The 26,311-nt window shown below is 38.7% G+C and overlaps 1 protein-coding gene across 1 annotated transcript; it reads left to right on the forward strand.

Moving 5' to 3' along the window:
• The first annotated feature begins 399 nt into the window (after positions 1 to 399).
• LOC148425451 (beta-chimaerin-like) lies at positions 400 to 25,677 on the forward strand. The gene is made up of 13 exons (XM_088411889.1): positions 400 to 753; positions 7,645 to 7,683; positions 9,772 to 9,827; positions 10,315 to 10,346; positions 10,456 to 10,569; positions 10,902 to 11,172; positions 17,994 to 18,077; positions 19,939 to 20,023; positions 21,992 to 22,165; positions 22,236 to 22,313; positions 23,290 to 23,427; positions 23,503 to 23,608; positions 24,965 to 25,677. The coding sequence occupies exons 1-13, from the start codon at positions 705 to 707 to the stop codon at positions 25,134 to 25,136; spliced, it is 1,398 nt and encodes a 465-aa protein (XP_088268015.1). The 5' UTR covers positions 400 to 704; the 3' UTR covers positions 25,137 to 25,677.
• The last annotated feature ends 634 nt before the right edge of the window (positions 25,678 to 26,311 follow it).

Genomic DNA, 26,311 nt, shown 5'->3' on the forward strand with positions numbered 1-26,311 from the left:
TATCAAATAATTAGGTGGATATATGCTATGTAAGATACTAAGATGTACAGTACTGTACTTCCAAAATCTAAATGAAAGGACATTAATGACGTCAGTGTCAACATCGGCCCCAATGAAATGCGAAAGTAGTCGCACCAGATGGCGCTAGTACCCCAAAAACCAATTCAGCCCTGACAGGCCGTCATGTTGAGAATTCATTCTATTCATAATGTGCTTTAATTTGAATTTCTTTCCCATTGTTAGAATTTCGCCGTTTTGGTGACAAATTCGTGCGGTTTTGTTTTTCCTCATTGACTCCAACTTGGTTGCGAGGTTTTGATTTCATGTGCAGCGAGGCAAACTTTCGCTTTAAGAAGGCGCGCCTGCCCTTCTGCGGCGGAGCGTGTTTATACCTCCAGCTTCCTGAAGGCACATGGAGGGGGGCAGGCTGGCATCCACAACCTGTAGACATGTGAGCCGCACTCGGTGCTCGTCTCGCCCCTTGTGCAAAATAACAACCTCAGAAATCTGCTGCACCTTCGTTTATTGCTTCACTTTGAGGCGAGGATTGGATCGGCCCATTCATTGACTATCAAAAGACCGTGGATCCGTCGTCGGACCTGAGTGACATGAAGGCACCGGCGGGTCGGAGCCGCTGCTGCTGCTGCTGCTTGTGCCGGGAGCGCACCTTGACTGGGCGGCGGTGAAGGAGACGGAGGGACGGAATGGCAGCCTCCAGTAACTCCAGCCTCTCCGGCTCATCCGTGTCGTCTGGTAGGAGTTGAAATCCACCGTCTCGCATTGGTACCAAAATCGGGAATTTGCAGATAAACATGGCCAGAAGCGTATTTGATGAAACCCATTTTTCCTTCATTCGAACCAACATGCCACAGTGATATTTGTGCATTTGCATGTTATCCATGTTGACTTGAAAGCTCAGCATGCCATTGCTAATCGCATCCTTAGTTTCCTACTTGCCTTTCCACTTGGTGGTGGGCTGCATAAAAGGATCATGTTTGGCATGTGGAGTCGACTTTCCATGCATGCGGCGCCAAACTTGGAAGTTCTCAGGGGTTGTGAAAACCCAAATATGTCACGATTAAGTGACACAGTGCCTCTTATGTAAGCCATTCATATTTGAGTTTAGTGTAGTAGGTAAGTGGTAAAGGTCCAGTTATCATATATATGGCATTATACAGCAACTCACAAGCTTGACTGTATTTCATAATCAAATAATGTTACTGGGTCTCTTTCACTGGGACATATTTAGTCACCAAATTGTGTATAATCTCAATCTAATGTTTTGTATCGACCGTTGAATTGTGTTCATTTATCAAAAAAGCAATAATGTCGCTGGGCCAATATGACATGGAGTTGGGTGCATTTATCCAAAGGTGTGAAAAGCATTTTTTATTTTTATTTTTTGGAGGAAGGGGGATACAACCTATAAATATAGCAAAGGCAATACTTAATGTGCGCTACTTTTGTTTGGAATAGTAATAGCATCATGGGGTCAATTTGATCCGATGTCATCAGTAATTACTCAAATATTCAGAAACTTTTTTTGTAAACCTGCTGACTAACAAATCTTGTCAATCATATTTTCGGGTCGCTTTGACTGATTTTGTTCATTTAATAAAAGAGGGGCAAAAATGAAAAAATAAAAACAAATATGTTGCTTATACATGAAACCAAGCAAAGGTACAGGAAAACTACATTCAAATGGGTCAATTTGATCCACAATATAACACAATATAAATTATGTTGGCAGGTCCACATTTTTTTCAACAAACTAACAACTTTCTTCTGAGAGCTGGAACATATTGATTGCATTTCTATTCATTTCAATGGGACACATGACCTCAGCTCACAAACATTTACATTTGAAAATGCATCACATGAAATTTGTGGACCAATGTTCCACTTTATATGGACGCAGCAATTTTGGCCCACGACAGTCAAGTTTTCCTGTTGCATTTCCCATTGGGAAGGGACAATCAGTCATTCCGTGTTGACGAAGCCCGAGGTATAACCGCATGTTTTACATTGCATTATTATTCATGTGTGGGATTCAGAAAGCAGCCACTTCTGTACACTGTACTCTTTAACTGCTGCCTTGCTTGCTTTAAGAGGAAACACTTTTCTTTTCGATGGCATTGTGAGGGCTGTCATTACTACACGGCGTAATTATCATAGGTTACTAACTGCGCTGCCGCCTGCAGGGATGGAGTGGTTGTCTCAAGGGTATGATTATTTTCAAGTAGAGCTTTTTGGCAGACGGACTCAACGTTTGAATAATCTCCACCACGAGGCAAATGAATCCTGGCTGGCGCTGTTTGCTGACCCAAATCAGGCTGTCTGTTCTGGCTGCAAAAGAAGTGCTTTTTGGCATGCTCTATCTCGCCAGCAAGTTACGGGTACGAAGAAATTAAATGCTACACCTCATGTGGGTGAACAATACAGCGTGATGCAATATGCGCACAATAGATACGTTCTGAGGTGAGCTCTTTATTTAAAACTGAAAAAGGCTAAATATCAAAAACACATGGTTGGCCCAAGTACAAACAGGAGCATGTAAACTAGCAACAATGCTCCATTTCCCATATGGCACTCAAGGGATAAATTATGTGATGGACGAAATGAAAAAAAAAAAAAAATCATGAGCTTCAGGATGTGAATGGCAGCATAATTTAAAGAGATGAAATTAAAGCAGTGGTTCTTTGGTCCACACCACCCACCACATGTTTCTGCTAAATACTACTGTTCCCCTCAAAAATCTTTCCACTACTTATGTGTAAAATTAAAATTCCAGATTACCATGAATTGGCAAAATCTTCTTTAGTACCGTTAAGGTTATTAAAATATGTACCTGACGCCTCTGATCTGCGCCAAGGCATTGTTGCATCACTAGCCTTTTTTTTTTTTTTTTTTGACTGGGGTCATCATACACAGATGGTCTCCCTACTGCTAACACACACACACACACGCACACACACAGGGGCAGGGGCTGCAACAATAACCTTTTTCTCCTTCCTCTTGGGTGGTTAGGCAAACCTTTTCTCCAAGCGGTAACGGTCACATGATCTTATGAGCTTACACTGTGACGCAAGCTTTTGCAAAAATGCCGCGTCCATGAAGGAAACAATAACGGCGAACCTTGCCGTATGACTGGACACATTCCTTTGTCTGCATGGCTAATAACAAACAGCATATGACCTTGTAGCACATTTTAAACAGTCTGATTTTTTGTTTTTTTTTGTAATCACATGCCAAGCATTAAAGGTGGAGCAATACAGCAGTGAAGGAATTCAATGGGCTTCCGTGAAGTGGCAGATTAAGTCAGTTATAGACTGAAAACAATACATTCTTATTCGTTGACATGTCAGCGACTAGGGCTGTCACGATCAAATATTTAAGGAATCTCTAAAAAAAACAAATCTCTAATTTTGAACGTAAATAGATTTTTTGTAAAATATAATTGACTAATCTTGAAGATGAGTTGACATGAGTGTCAATAACTCTTAATCATTTATTATCTTCTTTACATATGAATTTTTGAACGTCAACAAAATTTGCGGATGCTGACTGATTAGCATTAGCATGCTAGTATTACCATATAAGGTAAACAAACATTACTAACCTTTTAGTTGTCTTAATGTAAAATATACATGAACAAAATTAAATCCATATAAAATATTTACAGCACCAGTCAAAAGTTTGGAAAAACCTTGAAATTAACTTTAAATTATATGCTGTCAAGCACACGAGGAGATCAAGGAATTCTAGATATTAAAACTTGAAAATGCACAGCTGTGGTCTGAAAGATGTTTCATGTCATAAAACAAAATCCACGTCATAAAGATAACTGAGAATACACGAAGATGTGCAATGACGTGCCTACTTTGAAGACTTCATAATCTAAAACATATTTTTATATTATTTGAATGGCATCTCTCACTTTAGGGAATGCTTGCTGTGTGTTTTTATATAGTTTGGATGGCTTCAGTGTACATTTTCAATATAGGGGAGGAAATCAAAATTATTGAATTTTAAGGCACGTTTTTGGTAGGGAGGTAGGTAGGTAAATTGGGTTTGGTCCAGTTTGGGGGGTTGAACATTACGACATTAATATTGCCCTCTCTGTTTACCAATTCCCATCACACACAACCATGAAGGACGCATCCTTCCTCCAAGGCCAGTGTGAAAAAGCCAATGTTTTATCAGCTCTACAATGCAAATGAATGTTTTTTTTTGTTTTTTTTTTTTCCCCCCCTGCGGCAGTGATATGGCCTCCACTGTGGTTTATTTGTGACTTGGCTCTAACACTGCTGACTGACTGAGAGGACAATCTGTCCAAAACATAATATTTCAATGCCTCACCAGTTCTGGTGGTTGATTCACTTTATGAAAAATAGTAAAAACGCAGCTGGACAATGTGTTTGTCATGTGGTACATTGACACTGGCATCATGCTGGCCTCTAAAACATAAATAGAAATACAGAAATAGAACAATAACGAGAGTCACACAGGAAGTCAATTTCGATCATATCATTAGCCTAATAACCCCGATCTCTCTCTCTCTCTCTCTCTCTCTCTCACTATATATATATATATATATATATATATATATATATATATATATATATATATATATATATATATATATATATATATATATATATATATATATATATATATAAATTCAGTGCAGAAAATTGTATGGGATGCAAAAGTGAGGTTTTTTTTTATGGCTCCCTCGATTTGCATTCAACCACTTTGATTGGCTGTGCGTACGCTGTGACAGACAAATCTGGAAAATCAAAAATATCTTACGGTTATATTAATATTGAAGTTTTGCTGGATAATGGAAATGTTATTTTCTGCAGCAGTTAAAATCAAAATTTTTAGAAACAAAATAGATTATTTCAATCTGTGTGAAGGGAATTTGAATATTGTCGTCCTTTTACTCTTTTCTTTGTTCAAGACATAGAAATAAGTTTTCTCCCTCTCTTTTTTTTTTAAGGGAGAGCTGCACCTGGATGTCACATAGCATAGCTGCATTTTCATGAGTGTTTGTATACCCACAGGTCACAAAAATGCATGCTCTAAAGTAATGTATACCAAGTAAGAAAATTGGGTCGTCCTTTATCATATATTCTCTTTGTCGCTTGAGTAAACATGATTACTATTTTAATGAGTGCCTTTGACTGAAGAACTGTAGGCGAAGTGCCTTAATTGCTTTCCCTTTGAGGCGGGAAAAGGCCTCCAGTTGTGTCATCTCGCGTTCTCCCATATCATTAGACACTTAATCCGAGAATCCTTTTGATCTTTTTGGGATATTTGCATCATCTGTGCCTCTTTATTTATATTCACTTGAGTGTACATCCTGATGTGTTGGTGTGATCCCATGCTGCGCAATCTGGAAAAACCAGGATGGTGGGTTTGAAGAATTACATTAAAAGAGAGTATTTGGCAGGCAACCAGATGAAATCAAATTCTTTGAACAAGCTGCAGTGGAATAAATCTTTCAGGCTGCAAGTGCTATGCTCAGCAAAGCACAATAAGAAATTGAACCCTACAATGTTATAAATGTAAGGCATTTATAAAAACTGAATCGACCCCAGCTCAAAATAATAACTGCTTATTTAAAGTAGGGGCATTCTCTCAAGATCTGTGCGTCTCTCACGATGAGAAACGGCAACAAGCTTTTGAGTGAGCGCCGCAAGCTTTTGGATTTGTGCCATATTGTATCGTCAAGCACTGAGTAGAACAAACAGCACAAGAAAGAAATAGTCATAAATAAAACTATCCGCCATGTTAAAAGAAAGACAGCAGGAGTTGGCGATGCGCTTTCAGGTTTGATAATATTTTACAGCCTTTTCTGCAGTAGCCACATCCAACAAGTGCTTACTGGTTGACACTATTAATCCCTCGGAGCGCTCAGGTGTGTTTCATTTTGCCACCTCAGGCCTGAAGGGTGTGGCGAGCAAAAGAATGCATATCCTCTGGATTGATATGATTCATTATTCACCAAGTAAATCCCCCAGCAGCTCAAGGATATTACGCTCAACTTCTCTGTATTGTTTTGTCAACAAGGCTGAGGTCAACCTTAATGACATCGCTGATAATTAAGAGTTCTTTTGCTATAGCTGCAATAAAGTTGGGAGATGGTATTTATCAGTTATTCTTCGGTACAATTACTACTATTTATATACAAAGGAATCATAGCCCAGCGGCAATCGCAATCTACTTTTTAGTCCGCCGCCTTTGCTTTTAAGTGGGTAATAGCAATTTTCTGCAGCAAAAAAATAGTAGTTTGTCCGTAGTTGATTTAAAACTAAACTGTTGCTTATTGTTAATATTTTTAAAAATAAATTTGCTTGTGCTGTCAACTGAAAATGGTTTGTTACAAGGGCTGTCACTATTGAATCTTTTTCACATCATTTATCCTTTTTCTTATTCCATTGACTAATTGAGTTTTTTTTTTCAATAATCTACTAAGGTTGAATGTGATTTGATCTCATTTAATTAGCATTAGCATGCTAGCAATTACCATTGAAAGTCAATAAACTTAAACTACTATTTTGTTCACACATACAATTTATATTTATCATAAACTTGTAACAGTGTCCTGAAAGTCGCTTATAATTTCCTCAACAATGTTCCTTGAGTAAATCTGAGAGTAGAGCTGCAGGTTAACTACTACGAGATCAATAACTTCCTGTTCTTCTTTGTCATTGTCTTCTTCTTGATAAGCAGGCTGGGTATTGTTGTACTTGACTACCTCCCACTGGTGAAAAATAGAGCACCTAATATCATGCCTCTATAGATTGTTTTTTTTTTTATACTGTATTATATTGTCAGATAATACAGCCCAAGTACTTTTCGGGAGGTTCTTTGTTTTCTTTAGTGAAGCTCCATGTGCTATTACCTTTAATGAAAGCCCACAAACTACTAAATCAGTCAGGTTTTTTAATTTATTTTGCAGAGTTCCGAAGCGAATATTTTTGGTCGACCTATTTTTTAAGTCATCTTATGGGACTTGGTTGACCTTTTCTTTCCCCAGGCCTAGTTACCTGAGCCAACACAAAGTAGCAAAACGCGTTTTTAAAGGTAGTAATTGTATATCAAGAATAGTGAAATTATCAAATTACGTAAGTATGAACAAAAGAGTAACTTTTTACTCCTGAAAATTGCTAAATATACATCCCTGTACTTTTTTAATTCTTTATTTTATCTCAACTTTATAAACTTATTCATAAAATGTTTCTTTAAATTTTACCATATTTAAGTGTGGTGATAAGCTTCCAGATGTGCGTAATGTTGCAATGGCTTACAATAACATTCAATGTACTTTTTAGAAATAAAACCATTCCATTTTTGATGAACACTTTGTCCTACCTTTCTACTGTACGATTAATTTTGGTCAGGAAGCACTGTGAATTGGCGTTAGGAATTTGTTCCTGTATCATTTAATGACCTCGTATTAGCACCAAATGTTCTATCCTGCGGGCCGACGCCATAGATCCAGCATGAGTCGGAATGATGTTAAACAAAGCCAGCAGACGTGTATTGATTGTCCTTGAGGCAGAAATGCTGATTAGAAGTATATTTACACTGTTGAGAGCGGCACAGTGACCTGCTTCCCATTTTGTGTTTTAACAGACCCTGAGGATTACCAACCACCAATATGGAAGTCCTACTGTGAGTATAACGATTAACAATGAAATTACCCTCTGTGTGGAAAATGTATTTATCATTTCTAAACCATCCGCATGCTCTTCCAATATTGTGTGTACGGAAACAGTGATGCCTTTTTTAAATAGTAGTAGTGATACATATTTGTTAATGAAGCCAAACCATATCCTAAAAGAAATGAATGAAAAACCAAATCAGGTTTTAAAGCATAGCAACATAAACACAAGCACGGCACTCACCCACAAAAGACACAAAAAGTAAAATAGGTTACCCTCGCTGGAGTAAATACGATTTTCTCCCTGTGAAGAGGCTCTGAACATCCTCCTTACGCCCACTTCAGCATCCAATGTTTTTGCCTTGTGGGAGCAAATGGATCCACTCGTCCATATTTGATGTGACTGCAATCATTTCGACTGGGGAGCAACACGAGTGCAAATGGAAACTGTGACACATTGTAGCAATTTCCTTTTGCATTTTTTTTCCATATATTGAACGTCTGCATATTTTTCTAATAATTATCTCTTGTCCCTCTGTGGTCTCATCAGCACTTACTGTGTCAAAGGGATGGACGATGTCCAGAACTGAAGTCAGTTTGACAAAAACATGAAACAAGACACAGTAAGGGAAGCTTGTTCCCTTCCAGCTGTAACAAACAGCACGCTCAGTCTCACACGCGACTTATTTGCTGCAACGTCTTCCTTTGCGTACCGGATAAGGAAAAATGGAAAGGCATAAGGGCCGTGCAATCTTTTTTGTGTTGTTGTTTTACTTTAAATTATATTAAACAGGGCAAACACGAATAAAATATTTTTTTCTTCCCACTTCTAAAGGTGTCTACCATCAAATGTATTTATTACCTTTTTAAATGGCATTACGAGTCATGTCAAATTGTATTTTTTACATATACCGCAAACCGCAAAAATGTGGATGACGGGCCGCAAATGGCCCCCGGGCTGTAGTTTGGACACCCTGTTGTAGCTCAAGATTGAGGATATACAGTATTGATGGCTGTGTGGTCTGCTAAAAGTATTCCTAAAACCTCACTGCCTTCATGAATCAATGTTTCATTATAATGGCATATTTCTGTGAACAGCAATTGTCCAAGGTCTTAGCATATCTAATTTAAAAACAAGTGAAATATGTTTAATTCAATTTATTATATGTTGAAATAAATAATTGTAAATGAGTACATTGTTACACAATAGTTAATGGCACTTTAAAGAGGAAGTCAATCCAAAAATTTGCTTTGTGGTATAATCTGGTCTAAACATGGCATTCCGATTAATATTTGTTGAATCTAAATTAAGCGTCTGTTTTTAACCGTCTAAGGGGGCAGCTGCTTGTCTTGTGCTTTCAACTGAACATGATATCACGGTTGCTTAGGGCTCAAGTGTCAACTCTCAATAGACATTTAATTGACATTTTCAATAGGGCTGTAGAAAAAAAAGTCACCCAAGTCAGGTAGTCAACTTTAAAAAAAAATGTCTAAAAATATATGCCTCAAAGCTTAGCCACAACCATGTTTGCGCTACCGTTTTCTACTTTCTTGCAGTTGTATGAAATGTTACAATGGCAGCAAGGGAGAAGGTTTGGGATCCTTTCCAAAATAAGTGTGACAAAAATGAAGTAAAGTTCAATCATTGCTTACTGGTTAGCATAACAAATTTTGTTGTTGGTGATTGTTGGTATTTTGCATTGTGTTACATCCACTCTCTTCAACACACATTCATCCTTTGTAGATTATTTAAAAAAAAAAAAATACTTGATGGGATAAATCATTCTTTGTTACCGTAGCGTCGAACAATTGTGTCCATGTGTGTTAAAAATCTATTTTAACTGGACTGGCAATGAATGAGTTGAAAAGAATTTCTGCATAGTTTTGACTGGTTATTTTTCTCTTTTCAAGAGTTTACCCTTTTATAGGCCCGGGCCACACTTGCTGCTGTCAAGCAGCTTATAATTTAGTTTACCTCCTCTTAAATGTACATCGGCGATTTTTTTGGGTCCCAATCTACTATTTTTAAGTAATTACAACTTGCACCAAACTCCACACGCGCAAGCCTTAATTAAAATCCACATATGTCTCTCAAACAGTGTACCAATTACAGCAGGAGGCCCCAAGGCCGAAAAGGATCGTATGTCCCAAAGAGGTGAGTAGATCACTCACTGGAGAGGTAGACGAGAAGGACTATTTGTATACTCACATTTTTGGTTGACCAAACACTCATTGAAAGACTCCCTTTGTGTCTCTTGTTTGTAGCCCTCACTCAATTTTCAGACTTGATGGACCTCTTAATGTTGAACAGTCACAATGTTATAACAGTAAAGTGTAATGGTGCGTATTTGTAAAGTGGTTCCCCTGGCGATGGATAGCAATTACCTATTGTGCATGTGACAGCCGTTGAAGTTGGCACACTGAAAATAGGCCATGTGCACATACAAGCTAGCTTTAAAAAGTCTTCATGCCAACGTTTGCATTCATATAAAAGGGTGTTTTGTAACGCTTTCGTCAATCTGTTGCAGCAATCTTAAAATGTCACGGCCATGATACTTCACATGGATGTGTTTGAAAACATGTTGTGCAATTTAGTTGTCTTAACAAAGAGCTCGAGCGACTATGTCCTTTCTGCTCCACAGATGGAGAGCAGGCCCAAGTACTACGGCCGAGAGTGAGTTTAAATCTAATTACTGTACTTCTGAAAACTTGCGTTTTGGGGGAAGAGGAAAAGTGACTTAAAAAAAAATAACAAATTTCAATATCTTGTAATTTTGTCCCAGATTTCATGGCATGATCTCCCGAGAGTATGCAGATGAACTTCTCAGGGCGGCTGATGGTTCCTACTTGATCAGGGAAAGCCAAAGACAGCCTGGGACACATACATTGGCTTTAAGGTATGAGCAGCGGTGCCATAGATAAAAAAGTATTTTGGTTACTTTACTAGTTTCTTTCTTTAGAAAGTCATTCAGTTACTTTGCTGATTACCTAATTTTGAAATCAATCACTCACATAAATACATTTTAAAAGGATACTTACGTAGTTTTTTTTTTTTATCTCAAAATTAATGCAGTATTTTGTCTATTGTATATTTAACAGCTAAAATATTTCAGTGTGCATCAGCAGTGGACAAAATCCATCTTGTTTTTTTTTTGTTGTTTTTTTTTAGTCACAAAACTCATACACTCACCTGATTTGTCACTACTGGACACAAACTGTCTCCATCTAGATTTGGGCCACAGACGCTCAACTACAGGCTGTTTTACGATGGCAAGCACTTTGTCGCTGAGAAGAGGTTCGAGTCCGTGCATGATCTTGTCACGGACGCTCTCATCACTTTGTACATCGAGACCAAGGCGGCGGAGTACATCGCCAAAATGACTGCAAACCCCATCTATGAGCACCTTGGGTACAGCTCGCTGCTAAAGGACAAGATGGTGCACAGGCTCAACCACGGACGCACGGAGTCGCACAGGGTCGCCTTTGTGAGAGATGAACAGGTGAGTTATGGATAGAGCAGAGGTTCCTCGAGATCTATGTTTCCAGCAGCCAACCACCCGTGATCTATTGGGGTGGCTCTGGAATTTTTGTAAGGAGCACTGTTGCTATCCCAAGAACCAGCGATGCAAAAATACAGCTCAGCACCAAAATATAATTAACTACTAATATCTCCTCTTTGACAATGATCGCCATAAAATGTTGAGCGTTATTGTGGTTCAGTAAATACCGTGAAGGAAAATACACATCTGAGGTGTGTCACTCACGTATGCAGATTCTGTAGCCAGCGACAGTCTGACTTGCTCAGCTTACTTAGGCTTGCGGTATTCACCCTCTCTCCTTTTAGGCAGGGAAGAGTAGAATGGCCCAGGCAGAATAGACACATTAACCGGGCAGTAACCATGGGAAGAAGTCAGTTTATTTTCTTTTTAGCTTGTTGTCCCAAAAGTACAATGAGACATAGGGAGAATGTGCTGCCTGTCAAGCCACTGTATTTTCATCAAACAGCCAAATGTTGTGAGAAAGCCATTCAATGATTCAAATAAATGCATGAAATGTACGTACGCGTAGCCAGGTCATGAAAACGGTCTTCAACTTGATCATCTTCCTAGCGTGAGCATCATTTGCTGTGTTCTCGATTGACTTTCTTTTTTTGGTGTTTTTTTTTTTTTTTTCAAACATGAAAAACATAGTGCCATGTAATGCGGGCGATTTACAATAGCGCCATTTTTTTCCCCCGCCCTAGTTGTTGCATGGCAGCCCGGTGAAAGAATGGTTAGCACGTCCACCTCACAGTTCAGAGTCCCGAGTTCAATTACAGTTCACTCCAGACCTTCCTGTGTCCTGAGTGGAGTTTGCATGTTCTCCCAGAGCCCGCATTTATGTTTGGAAACACCCTCCTTAATTCATTTATTGATTTATAGATAAACACTTTATAAAAAATAAATACTTTGTCATCGTACTGATGGGATTATTTTGGTGAACAAAAATAATAATCAAAGCAGAAGATACGATATGATTTAGATTCTTTGAACATTTTGGTTCTTTTTTCAGTCAGCTTTATGATATGGATGCTGAGTTATACCTTGGAATGAACTTGAATTTCAGTTCACAACTGCGCATAATCAAAAGTTTATAGCTTGACATTTTGTCTTTGAAGTTGTTTCCAACATGATGACTGGTACTCTGTTATGAAACTAATTGAAGCAGCCATATACTGTCGGCAAAGGAAAGTTAACTCCCTACCCTGAGGCTTCGCTAATTGCATTGCATAGTCATAGACTTTGTTCCTTACAATCATACAGTACGATTTGTATCTGTGATCTGAGCCTTTTAATACAGAACAGAGTAATACTGTGATTTTGATCGACCTTTGCCCTACTGAACTTTTTTTTTTTTTTTAAATAGTAGCACAAAGTGATTTTAGAGGACGTGTTGTCCTGGAGTTAAGTGCACATTATCAGTTAGCTGCCCCCTGGTGTGTAGCTGCTGGCATGCTTCATTGCCTCCTCTGAAAAGTAATGATGAGCAAGGGGACTGGGGGCCTTTGCTCTCCCTGGCTTGCATATCAGACACACTGATCCACACTTAGACAAAAAGCACATTGTGTTCACCGGCACTGTCGATAGTTAGTTCCGTAATTGTCTGTCAATGTCTTACCTCTAAGAAGGAAGCAAAGTGTATCCCTCCACTAGGGGGCGATCTAACTATGTGCTCCATAATGGCCTGTTAGTGTTCCTTTGATTCACAGCATGTTATTTCTCCAAACAAATTCATGACATTTAATGAATGCTAGCGTCTATGTGTAGTGAGCATGAATCCCTCCGGGGGATTTTGTTATTGACAGACACATGACAACCAACTCTGTGAGCATGTGCATCAGCTGTGGTATCAGCATCAGTCATCGCTTTGCTCTCTGTAACCTGACACTCAAGACATTAATACGGCAAATGGCCATCGATCAATGTGTCATCGATTGATTTACAATGCCTCGGTGGATGCCAGCCAATGATCATCTATGGCCATGTGAGTCAAGTCCTCCAGTGTATATTTCAGCATGTCAACAGCTCCTTTTGATCATTTTTTTTATACTGCGCACAATGATCTGAGCTGTCAGGTGATGTTTGCACCATTTTTTTAAACCTAAATTAGATTTATCCAAAAAGCACAGCTTACCTTTTAAATGTGGAAAGGTCTTTTTGACCTTCATGTTTACCGTTCACACAGCCGCACCCTGAGGCTTTGGCTGCACAGTGGCTTCACTGTATGGTCAATATGAGCCCGTATTTACCCTTTTAACGCACCTCCACATGGCTCTGGCTCCTAGTGCAACCAAAATGCTTTCCAGAGGCCAAAAAAGGAACTCAGCCTGCAGATTTATCTCCTTTTTGCATGCTGAATGTGGTCAGACCTCTACCACATTCCTCCTGCTCCTCACCATGCTGACTGGCTGGATATCAGTGAGGTGCCGGTCAGGCTGGCCTGGTTACTTGCCCTGGAATGATTTTCACAGTAATGGTTGTGTTGTTTTTTCAGATAATGACCTGCTCTGTCAGTAACTAGGCCTTTTATTTAATGGCATGAAAATCTCAAAAGTAAGCTCTAGTTCTCAAAATTTCTGTGCACATTTTTAGTGAGTTAATCTTTTAGTTTCAGTTAACCTTTTTCGATAATGTACCACTCTGAAATATTTTTTTCAGGAAAAACACACACTTAAAACAGAGTGTTGTGCCATCTAAGTATGATTTTTTTCAACTTTGGCACTGCATTTAATGTGGTATCTCTAGCAGATTTGATTCATTTCAGGCTTCTCTGCTGGGAAATGTGCATCCACATGAAAATTAAATAAAGGCAAAAAGTAGGGACGCAGCTATTGAATATTTTTGCTATTTGAATATCCTATCTGAATTCATTTTCAAGTATTTGGATACAAAATATACATATATGTTTTTTTGCATTTGAAAAGAGAAAACATTTGTTTATTTATTTACTTAAATCTATACTGTATGTAGCAGCAGTGCACTACTTTCCTCCTACTTTTGCTCCAAGTCTCTCCCCCATAAATTTTAGTCTAAGACAGAGGTCCCCCAACCACTGGTCCGCGGTCCAGTACAAGTCCGTGGATCAACCTGCACCGGGCTGCATGGGCTGCACCTGAAGTAATAAACGTTTTCCGTTTTATGAATTATCCAAGTCAGAAAAATATTTTATTTGACAAAACTATCATTTTGAAAACGTGTTGGATTCTCTTGGATACATTTTAGTCGCTCGAGCGTCAAATTTTCACTCACAAATAAGTTGAATGAGTAAGAAACAGATGTGTTTGGGATAGGGAAAAGATCATGTCAACAGACAGGTGAACAAGCCTACAACTTCAAAAGAAAACTTTAAAACTAAAAGAAAGATTTGACGTATAATACCAGAATCCTATTTGAAATAATTATTTCTCACAAAAATCTTTTTAATCTTTTCCTGTGACACCACTTAGGGAAAGGGAAAAAAAACCCTCTCAACAGACAGGTGACGAGCCTACAATTTCAAAAGAAAACTTTGAAACCAAAACAAAAAAGCTTTTAGCAGGCAATACCAGGAATTCTACTTGAAATAATTATTTCTCACAATAATCTTTTTAATCATTTCCTGTGACACCAATAAAAAGTATTCAACTAGATTTGCTGATACCTGCAGAAATCTTGTTAAAATCTCATCCACCCCCTAAAGTGTCTTCACCTACCTCCATTTGAAAACGGTTGCTGTTATATAAACATACATCCTCCTATAGACAAACAATTCCGTCTTTTGCTTCCATTTATTTCCAAGAGTGTGACAACTTTGTCTCACTGCGAGTTTCCTCTGTGATTTGTTTGAGATGTTTTGTCTCGAATGTGCGGGGGTTCATTCCGTTGTCTCGCCGTGTCAGTGACCACTGTGTCGTTATGCCACGATTGCAAGCTCTAACTCACAGGAGTCCACTCAGCAGTGCCTTCACAAAGACGAGTAATAAAGGAGTCAAGCTACTACAAAAGAAAGCGGAGCTTGTTGTGTGTGACCACCTTTTGTCCTTTTCTTCCATGCTTTTTCTTTGGCCAGACAAGAGGCCATCTGCCCGCAGACAAAGCTCAGCCCACGTCCACGTCCCCCACTCCCTCCTTCCCCTTGAGGCGAAAATATCTCAGAGTGGTATATTTCTCCTCCGTCCCTCCTGACTTGTATGCTAAACTGTATCCTCCGGTATGCGTGGGTCCTCTCAAAGAATGTCACCAACAATGACAAGTATCTTCACCTGTTGTGTCAGTCTTTGTAGCAATGCTTAAACTTTACACAAAGACTTCTTAACAAAAAGAAAAAGCAGTGGAAACTCCAAAGCCAAACTGGAATCCCACAAAAATCCCCTGAAATCAATGTTCTCAAAAATCGGAGTTCAAACCATCATCATGGCGTCATGTGATATGTCAGCAAAGTTTCTCAATAATGGAAACATGAAACCTGTAATGATAGCAAATTGAACATAAAAATGATCAACATTGTCTGTAAGTAGTATACTGTGTGACCAAAACTTGTATACACAAATTATGTTAAGCATAATGGCCAACAAATGCTAGAAAATGACCGTAAAAGCTTGGCAACAAGCACTTCCCTGATCCTTTCTGTTGTGTCAGCTGTCTTTAGATGGGGAGAGGTTCAACACACGCTTTTTTTTTCAACTGCTTCAATAACTTCTGTTTATACTTGACATTAAACGGGAAGTTGTCATAAAAAAAATCTTGATCATGGTATACGTTGCACGTGTAAATTTTCACGTGTATTCTGATTAAAGTTGCATTTGGAGTACATGGATTAAGCGGCAAACACAACCATTTCAAAGTGCGTCCATTTTGCCACTTGTAATGACCAATCACGGCTCAGCTTGCCATGGTCACATGACCACACTCAGATGGTACTTGAACACTGACTCTGATGTCATTATCAGTCAACAGCAAGTGGCGAAAAAGCCACACCGAGGGATGGATAAAAACGTGTAGATTTTGCTGCGTACTGTACACAAATACAAAAGAAATCTGAATATTATAATTCAACTATTGAGTGCACATAGAACATATTATTGTAAGGAAGATTTTTGACTTGACTTGACATCCCTTTATGGTAAACAAAGCTTTTATGATGGCAGCAGTTTAAGCCTGGAATGATTGAACTCTGATTTATTGCCTGGGTGAAATTTTGTTTTGAAAGTCAATCAACACAAGTCAATCACAGTCAATTGTTTGACTTTAGAGGTTCTACTGTACGAATGAGTTTGTTTTTTAGCACGGTTTATCTTTTCAGATGCTTATTCATTACTTTGTGGCATGTCATTTGTGTGGGTTTGTCCTCATATGTTAATTGGTCCACACGATAATAATTGTACAAGGGGGTAGTCAGTCACCTCTGACAAACGCCCGTTTTTGCTGATGATCGAGGGATGACGAGAAACCTAAAAAATAAACTCGGCAGTGACAGAAAGAGAGTGCTCCACCATCATCGTAATATTCACTCACCGGCAGAGGCGGGCACGCTGTCGGTTTGCCCACAAAAGGCAGACCAGCAAAAAATTGTAAAATGGGACTTCATGCTTACGAAGTGACGACAGAAGAGTGGGTAAAATAAAATGACAAACCCACGACCTGCCCGTTACCCTTTGGTTCTGCTTGAAAATAGAGCAAATTGATGATTACGGAAAAGGGCCCTGGGCGCTGATGATTGATGCACCCGCAAAAATTGGTAAAACGGACCCCTCTGCGTAATATATTGTACTATAATGAAATGATGTTAGGGGTAGTTGACAGGCTTCTTGCCCAGTTAAGTACTTGCTTACGTGCGCAAATTCATGTTGAGCATAGCAACAGCCCCCCACTGGTTAACCACCGTATGGCTGCCGGGCAGCAAATGAGCTTCCTTTGCTCTTTTACATGGATCGGAGCACTCTAGGATTATTCCCTATGTCAGGATTATGGCAGTAATCCCCCCCACACCCACCCCCAGTTATTGGTCTGGCCCTGAGATTTTCTTGTGACTGGTGGAAATCCTGAGCCGCTGTTTCTGGAAGACCCCATGAGGTCGGCAGGGTGGGGAATTCCACCAGCTAGCCGACAAAAGATGGAGGTCATGATCTCGGAGGCTCCTCATCTGTCCGGCCCAGTAATCTTGGGTCTGTTTTCGTGGTGACACATTTAGGAGGCCCTGGTGCTTGGCTCTCTGCGAGCTGCTGGCATTTGAATCTGCAGCTAAGTGGAGTGGAGTGTGTCCGGAAGGCAGTGAGCTAATGTGAGAGTGCTCTGTGATATAAAGAGGGCGTCTGCACTATTGATCCTGCTTTACAGAGCTGTTGAGCTGTGTGAAACAGTCCTGACAGCAACACCCCCCCCCCCATCCACGGCCCCTCCCTTTCATAGAGACCTTTCTCTCTCTCGCTCCTTTCTGGGCGTGTGAAAGAGGGCCATTGTGCGAGGCACACTCCAGCCCTCAGGCCACCCACCACTCGTCTTGTTCCCCCTGCTCGGCTCCCTCCCCGCCGACGCTCTCTCAGGCCAGAAGCGGAGCCGCCCCCCTCGCTATCATCCGTCAGTCGAGAGTGTTCGACGCCAGCTCCCTTCCGCATCTTCCTCCGGAGGAGATGGAGGGTCTATGGGAAAAGTCCGGTTTAGAGGCTGGGGAGCTGGCCAAACACAAGGCCAAAAGACAAGAGCGGAAGCGACAGGAACTGCTAGCTTTTGCACTGGGAGTCAAACTGGGGAGCAAAGGGACAATTTTGTGGAAGCCTATCAAACTGTTGGCCTCCTGTCCACAGATCTCATCTTCTCTGGTGCGGCAGAGCGCTTTGAAAGATGCCACAGAGAAGCAGCGCTGCTACGAGAAGATCCACAATTTCAAGGTGAGCTGATTTATAAAAATACAGATTTTGCAAAATTTTTCATGTCTAGACAAAGTGTCGTTTGTGCTATGTGTTGTTTTGATTGGAGTGCGCACAGTTAACTTCCTGCATTATGTACTTAACTAATGGACAGAAGCGAGCACAACCCATTAATAGCGGAGCGCATTGATCATCATTGATTTGATGCTCTTTGTTTTAGTCTATTGACCCCAAATAAAGTAATGGACCATTTTATGTCCTCGACTATAGCTGTAACCACTCATACGGTCTCTAGACTGAACTAGTTTTAAGTTCACTTTTTCACATATTTAATACTCTAAAACATTTAGATCAAATATAAACCAAGTCAAAAAGTAAGGTCTGTCTTTTTTTGACCCAAATTATTATTATTAGTTTTTGGACCCAGCTTTACTCACAGTACATAAAGCCACCAGCTTCATATTAATTTGCTTTGGCACATTTACTGCAAATCCTGGCAATATTTTGCCCTTTTAAGGACATTTTTGCTGCTTTGTGTTTATTTTAAATTGATATAAATCAGACAGCAACATTTAAAAAAAAGAGATTCCCTACTGCAATAAATTGTATCTAAAATCACTTGGCCCAAAAGAACCCAACGGTTTAAAAATGAACTGATCCATGACTTCAAACAAGCTGATCCAACTTCCTTGGTTCTTTTGCACCCCACTGGATCAGTGTGTACAAAACAATAAAAAAGTAGTTTTTTTTTCAAACAATCATAAATAGTGGGTTATTTTGTACAAAACAATGGAGAAAATCTTGTTTCGTACAAAGTTACCAACAAACTTGGAACAAATTGACCTAAGTATCATATTGGCCTGTTTTTAGAGTGTTTTTCCCAAATGGGTACAATCTTCTACTTGGATAAATTAGAAGCAAAACTTAACAAAAGAGTAAAAAAAATGCTTGGTTTGTTTTTATATAAAAACATGAAAAATAGTACACAAAACACTTTTTTTTTTTGCATTGTTCTGTACAAAACAACGAAGAAAATTTGGAAAAATCGACATAAGTAGCCAATTGGTCCATCTTTGACTCAACTGTGTTGGGTCAAAAAGGGACAAATCCACTACTTAGGTAATTGTTACCTACTTTTAATTTTTTTAATATAAAATAACTTCAAAACTTGGGGCTTTTTAACAATAACAACACAGAAGGTTTGGTCAAACTGACCCAAGTTGTAGCCCTGTTTTCTTTTTTCTTTTTGTTTTGTTTTTCTGTCATTTGGGTTTTTTGGTGCGACCAAACTGTTTTTAGAGTGTCTTTTGACAGCCCTTTTTCCATGAATGTTAATTTAAACTTCAACTTAATACACTAAACTGTCAAAAATTGTGACCAGCTTTAGCCGAGCCAAATTCAGTATTCCACCTGATATGTTGCGTCAAAATATTTACTCCAACCTTGGGTAAAAGTAATCCAATCTGCAGTTCTTATGACTTGGAAAAGAGAAGAAAAGCGAATCTCTCAGCACCTGCCATGTGTCCCCTTCATTCGTCCCACATATCGATGGTGTGTGTGTTTGACTGCACACAGGTGTCATCCTCATAATGTTTTGGGATGCACATATGTTACTTGGGCTTGCAGATTTGTATCCATGTATCTGATTGCCGAGCAGCAGATGCCAGACGCGTAATCGCAAATCCTTTAATCTGCCTCATATGTACATATGCTCTCCTTTCGACCACTCAGGGCCCCCGTCTCCCGTAGCGTCGAATCACAAAGTAAGCTCTGTGCAGCCCTTCAAAAGTGTGTGTTTTTTTGTTTGTTTGTTTTTTGACATAGAGGTGCAATGCTCAACTGTGTGTTTATGTGCCTGTAATGACGAGGTCTCCACCTGCAGGTACACACCTTTCGAGGGCCACATTGGTGCGAGTACTGTGCCAACTTCATGTGGGGCCTGATTGCCCAAGGTGTCCGCTGCCTAGGTAACTCCATGACGGAGCGCTCACTCATTACTATCACTTGTATACACCAACTTTGCTCGTGAATGTTTTTTTTTTTTTTTCTTCTTTTTGTATTTCCGTAGCCGTACATCGGTAAAAACAGGCGTTTGCGCCGTAGTGGGTGTGAACACAGCAGACTTGCTTCTCAGTCGTCACATGAGATCGGTCCCAGAAAAGCCAGTGGCATTTCTGGCTGTTGTGGCTTTTGCTTTGCATGGTTTTAACTTGCCTTTGTAGATGTAGCAATGAAGTGTGTTAACTGGTTTCAAAATTGCTTTTCCAATTCACCCTAGTCAAAAGCTCAAAATTCATGTTGATAGCTCCACCGGTGAGAGACAGCACCTCGTTTTGTCACGGCATCTTTCCGTTTTCTTCTTTTTAGCTAGTTTTGGTAATTGGAGTTGGATACTCTGCAATAGTTCCAGCAGAGCTCTTCAAGTCCAATATATATCAGATAATAGCCCAACGACGCAAGGCTGCAGTGGTGCGCACAGGAGTGCACAAGAATGATTGACATCTTGACATCACACACTGTAAATTATGAGATCGGTTGGTTTGCTTCGGAAGTGGTGGTTTCTTGAGAATCAAATTGGTACTACAAGATAGCAGCATAGAGGGCTGTCTATTCCACTTATGATTGACCTATTTTACCTATTTTTATAATTCAAATGCTTTCAAACACAATTGGAGGTAAAAAGTTCACTTTTTTAACTCTTGAAAATAGTCAGCTGTGGACTGAAAGTCATTCAAGGTCATGACGCATCAGCCAATTTTTTTATTTTATTTTATTTTATTTTTGGCAAGACAAAATACAGTACTAAAGTAATTGATTACTTTTAGTAATCATCCACTAAAGCAATTGAGATAATGATAGATAATCCATCACTAGAGTAATTGATTACTTTAGATAATCAGGTACTAAAGTAATTTACTTTAGGTAATCAAAAACTCAAGTCATAAAATTCTTTAGGTATTTAAGCACTGAAGGAATTACGTTAGGTACTAAACAGTTTTAGTTATCCATTTCTTTAGTTTCTTCTTCTTTAGTTTAGGAATTGATTACTTTAGGTAATATGCTAAAAATAATCAATTACTTCAGCTACTAAGGTACTAAAGTGTTCAATCACTTACGCACTAAGTACCTAATTGATTGTTTTGGTACTTGATTTACTAAAGTAATCAATTACTTCAATACCTGCCATATATATATACCCAAATTAATCAATTGATTTAGTACTTTAGTGCTTAATTAATTTAGTACTAGACCTTTTTAGCCCTTCCTTTTGCAAAACTCAACATTTGCAAACATTTGAAAATAAAATACCAGTAAGTACATGGGATTCAATGTCTGTACTAAAAACAACATTAAAAACGGGGAAATGAGTTCATGTTGTAGTGGTCATGACATCTATTAGTGCATGATCACACCAAACGCTGTTCAGGGTTTTTGTCTGTCAATCCACAACAGTCATTGCAAGAAAAAAATATGTAAATGGGTTATGTAACTGTGAAAGGTTACAGACGGGTCAAACATTACTAAAAATAAGAGATCACAAGATTTCCTATTCAGTCCAAAGACACAAGTCAAGACCTTGTGGCTTTCCCCCCAAACACAGTGTTTGTTGTTAATGCATTTTCCGTGCTGATAAGCCTGGGGCATACCCTGTATCATCAGACCTCATGTGCTTTTGGATCCAGGAGGAACATGTTTACCCGTTCTCACTCCCTTTTTAACTGTCCATTTCTCCTCTGATACATCTATGCAAAAGGACATCTTTTTAATCCAAACCTACACTCAACATGTTAACCCAGACTTCCTGCTGCCGTATTTGTTTTCATCTACAATCATGTGACAATGCACATGACTTTCACTCGTTCTTAATCCCGTCGCCGTGTCTACGTTATCACCCGCGCCAAGATGAGGGCCCTTTCTTTATCTCCTTCCTCTAGATTGCGGGCTGAATGTACACAAACAGTGTTCCAAACTGGTTCCCAGCGACTGCCAACCGGACTTGCGGCGGATCAAGAAAGTGTTCAGCTGTGACCTCACCACATTAGTCAAAGCGCACAATACGCCGAGGCCCATGGTGGTGGATCTCTGCATCCGAGAGATCGAGCTCCGAGGTGAGATGGTGGAGGATGGACTCACGCGTGCGCCACGTCCACAGATGTGTAACACGCAAATGTGTCGCAGGTATGAAATCTGAAGGTCTGTACAGAGTGTCTGGCTTCTCGGAGCACATCGAGGACGTGAGGCTCGCTTTTGATCGAGGTTTGTTGACGTCTTTGATGTTTAACCCTTGAGGCACCTGACGCCGGTAAACGCTTAAACCAAACTTTTTTGCCCCGAGATCTACTTTTCCAGCACTCATCCTCCTGATGGGCGGCCAAAAGAGCTCAGCACCAATATTATAAATGAATGTCTCCTCCTTTGCATTGATATCGCCAAACAATGTTTAGTGACTTCACACTTTATTAAACACCATAGAAATCCATTTTTTTTTAGCTGTTTTCCCAGAAGTGCAATGAGACATACAGAGGAAAGTGCTACCTGTCAAACCAATAAAAAAATATATTATGTTTTAGTTTATTAGTTTTTAGTTTATTATTATTATTATCATCATCATCATCATCATTATTATTATTATTATTATTATTATTATTATTATTATTATTATTATAGATGGTAGGTCAATAATTCAGAACATCACTGATTTTATTGCATTTTTATTTTGGGAGTAATAACAAAAAAAGTGGAATAATTGAGTTAATTGTATGAGGGCCTTTGGCTGATCATTATGAAACAACATACAGTAAAAGACAGTGTTTTCACAAAATGCATGCTGTAAATTTGACTCGATAATAGACACGACGTTCTCATGTGTGCTGGAAATTCTTCACATTTTTATGTTGCATTTTTAAGGAACCTGAAAAACTGACTTTTACAGTAAACGTCTCTCTAGAAGTTTACTGTAAAAGTCAGTTTTTCAATTAGACAATTGAGAATGTTACGAAATGTTCCAAACAGTTATTATGTTTCCTTTGGCATTTGCTCTGGGTGGGTATAGATAAGAACTATCATGTACAGGTGCAATCCAATGAATTTGGATTTTAGAAAACATCTATTTCAGTAATTCAAAAAAAAAAAAAAAAGAAACAAATGGGGGAAATTTTGAGGACCAATACCACCTGACTGGCTTGCATTCTTGCTTGCACAAATGTGTTTGCGTTTGTGTTTTTGTCTCCAGATGGTGAAAAGGCTGACATCAGTGCCAGTGCCTATGCAGACATCAACATCATTGCTGGTGCTCTGAAGCTCTACTTGCGAGACCTTCCCATCCCCGTCATCACGTTTGACTTGTACCCCAAATTCATTCAGGCTGCAAGTAAGTACAGTAGCTGCTCCGCTACCTGCTTTGATTCCTTTTAACATGATGCTCATATCGATCATTATTCTGCAGAAATCCCAAATGCTGATTGCCGACTTGAGGCCGTCCATGAGGGTTTGCTGCAGCTTCCCCCGGCACACTATGAGACCTTACGCTACCTGATGGCTCACCTCAAAAGGTGGGGTACAAAAACATTGGAGATACAATCAGATAAAAAAAATAAATAAATAAATAATGATAGATGAAAACAATTTTTACAATACATAATTTTTATTTATATTGTCGCAAAAGTTTCAACTTGATGTGTGACTAAGTAAACAATAAGAACAAGACTCAATCAAAAATACAAATGTGAAAATATGAATATATTTAAATATATAGAAATACAAAATTTGTGTTTCTTCATGTTTTCCAAAAAAAATTTGAATATGAGGCCGACAATATTGTGGTTCTCCATCTGTAACACAGCCGCAAAATTTTAACTTACCAACTAAAACTATCATGACAATGTTAAAATACAGTTTAATAGTACTTGCTAATACTTGGTTATTTTATGTTACATTTTTATGCGTGGAGTGCAATGAATGGATGTTTGGTGTTTAAATGGTTGCTGATGAATGCCTATTTACCAAATGTTGGTTCTTGCCCTCATGCAGTGCCTGGTATTGCACTCTTTAAGTTTGTTTACACGTTTATCGGCTATACATATGTTATATGCTGTATGTAAAGCACCATTGTCTTTCAAAATATTTGAATAAAAAGATTTAATTTTTTTTAAAAATACAGTTTAATATTAAACATAATTCTACATAGTTTTTATTCCTAAAATGTGTGTATATAAAAATATCATAAAAAAAAATATTCTTTAGCTATATATGCTCTAAGCAACTGTAACGTCATTTTCATTGTCTAGCAAGTGGATAAATGGCCGCCTTAGGCTTATTTTATATTCCACAAACACTATTCAATCATTTACTGTTTAGACAGGATGGTTGCCTAGGCCTAGATCATATTATTGCGAAAAATCAATAAAACATTCAATTAGAATGCAAATTATTTAACGGTAAAATGCAAATTTCTGTTTCCCTCTATTTTCTTCATCGTCATTTACGCCAATATCTTTGATTGTCCTGCATGCCGGGATGTTTTCAGTCCAATTTTGGGGGTGATCAAGCACTGCTCACTTCTATACCAACAGTGTTCTCATTACCAGTCCACATCACTGCAGAATTGAAATGTAGTTCAGTGTTTACTGTATGTTGTTAGGTAAGAGTCAGCTGGTGCTTTTAGTAGCTAGGAATTTTTTCAGGTGGTCAATGTGAGCATGACTGTTTAATTGGGATGCCTGAAGCTACCTAGCTGCGTGTACCGCACATGGGTTCATATAAAGCCAAAATGCTACTAACAAACTACCTAACCCGTGGCCAAAATAACGCCCGGTATTTTATTTGGCCATCATTCGTGTTTTATTTCTCATTCAATAAATATGACTTCACTAGATCCTCATCAAAGTTTCCTTTTTATCTCATTCCAGGGTAACAACATTCGAGAAGGACAACTTAATGAACTCTGAGAACTTGGGCATTGTCTTTGGCCCGACGCTGATGCAACCCCCCGAGCAGAACGCCCTGACCACGCTGAACGACATGAGGCAGCAGAAGCTTGTGGTGCAGCTCATGATCGAGCACGAAGATGTCTTATTCTAGATGCGTATTTATTCGCCTAGCAGAAAATCAAAGCTACCTTGACGAGTATCGTTTTGGAACACGACGCTCTTGGGGAGCTTCTGTTCACGCATGATTGTTTCGGTGTTGACATTGTCCTATTTCTGTCTGTTATGGACTGTCAAGGGCATCATGTTTGATTTAGCACAGGAGCTACGGCGCCGTTCCCTGTTCCTTTTTGTTTGAAGAGTGCGCCGCGACCCTCCAGTGTACCGCACGTGCGGCCTGCCAACGTGTGAATTACATGTGGACTTTCCTACGCGTGCAATTTCTGGATAAATTGTGGGAATGTCTGTCATCTTTTATGGAAACAAGACAGCCTTTCATTGTAGGTCAAGAGAAGATCTTGCAGTGATCCATTTTTAAAGGAATGAGAGAAATGATCGAGTCATGAAGCACTTTTTTGCAACATGTGTACAGATTTGTTTTGTAAAGATGTTTATTTTTGTCTTTTTACTCTACTGAATCATGTTGTTTTGTCACAGTAATATATATATATATATATATATATATATATATATATATATATATATATATATATATATATATATATATATATATATATATATATATTTATATATTTATATATGAATATATTAAGGCTGTCAAAGTTATAGTGTTAAATTTAAATTTTAGAAGGTATTTAAAGAAAAATAACAGTTAATTCAATTTAATTCTGATATGGTAGCTTTTCATTCCTAACTTGGCAAGCAAACTGAGTGGAGAGTTACTGGTGCAAAGATGGACATTTATGTAGTTTAATTCAAAAAGATGGTCAGTGGAAAAATCTGTGCATTTTGCAGGTTTGGATTTGGTGGTTTTGTTTATTAATTCAAAAATAAACGGACGGAATAAAAGACGCTGGAAACGTCTTTGGACAGATTTATGATGTTTTATATGGTGATTTTATAAAGCTAAGACTGCTCAAAAATCTGTTAGAAGCTTCACAAATAGTTGTTGAAAAATGTGATAAATCACAAATGTGGGAAATTTATAGATTAACTTAAAAATGTAATATTTGACAGCACTAATATATATATATATATATATATATATATATATATATATATATATATATATATATATATATATATATATATATATATAAGTATTAGTGTGTGTGGTGTGTGTATAAACGCGCGTGTGTGATTTGGGAA

This window comes from Hippichthys cyanospilos, chromosome 3 (genome assembly GCF_059441005.1).
Source record: "Hippichthys cyanospilos isolate Australia breed blue-spotted pipefish chromosome 3, RoL_Hcya_1.0, whole genome shotgun sequence".
Taxonomy (NCBI): domain Eukaryota; kingdom Metazoa; phylum Chordata; class Actinopteri; order Syngnathiformes; family Syngnathidae; genus Hippichthys; species Hippichthys cyanospilos.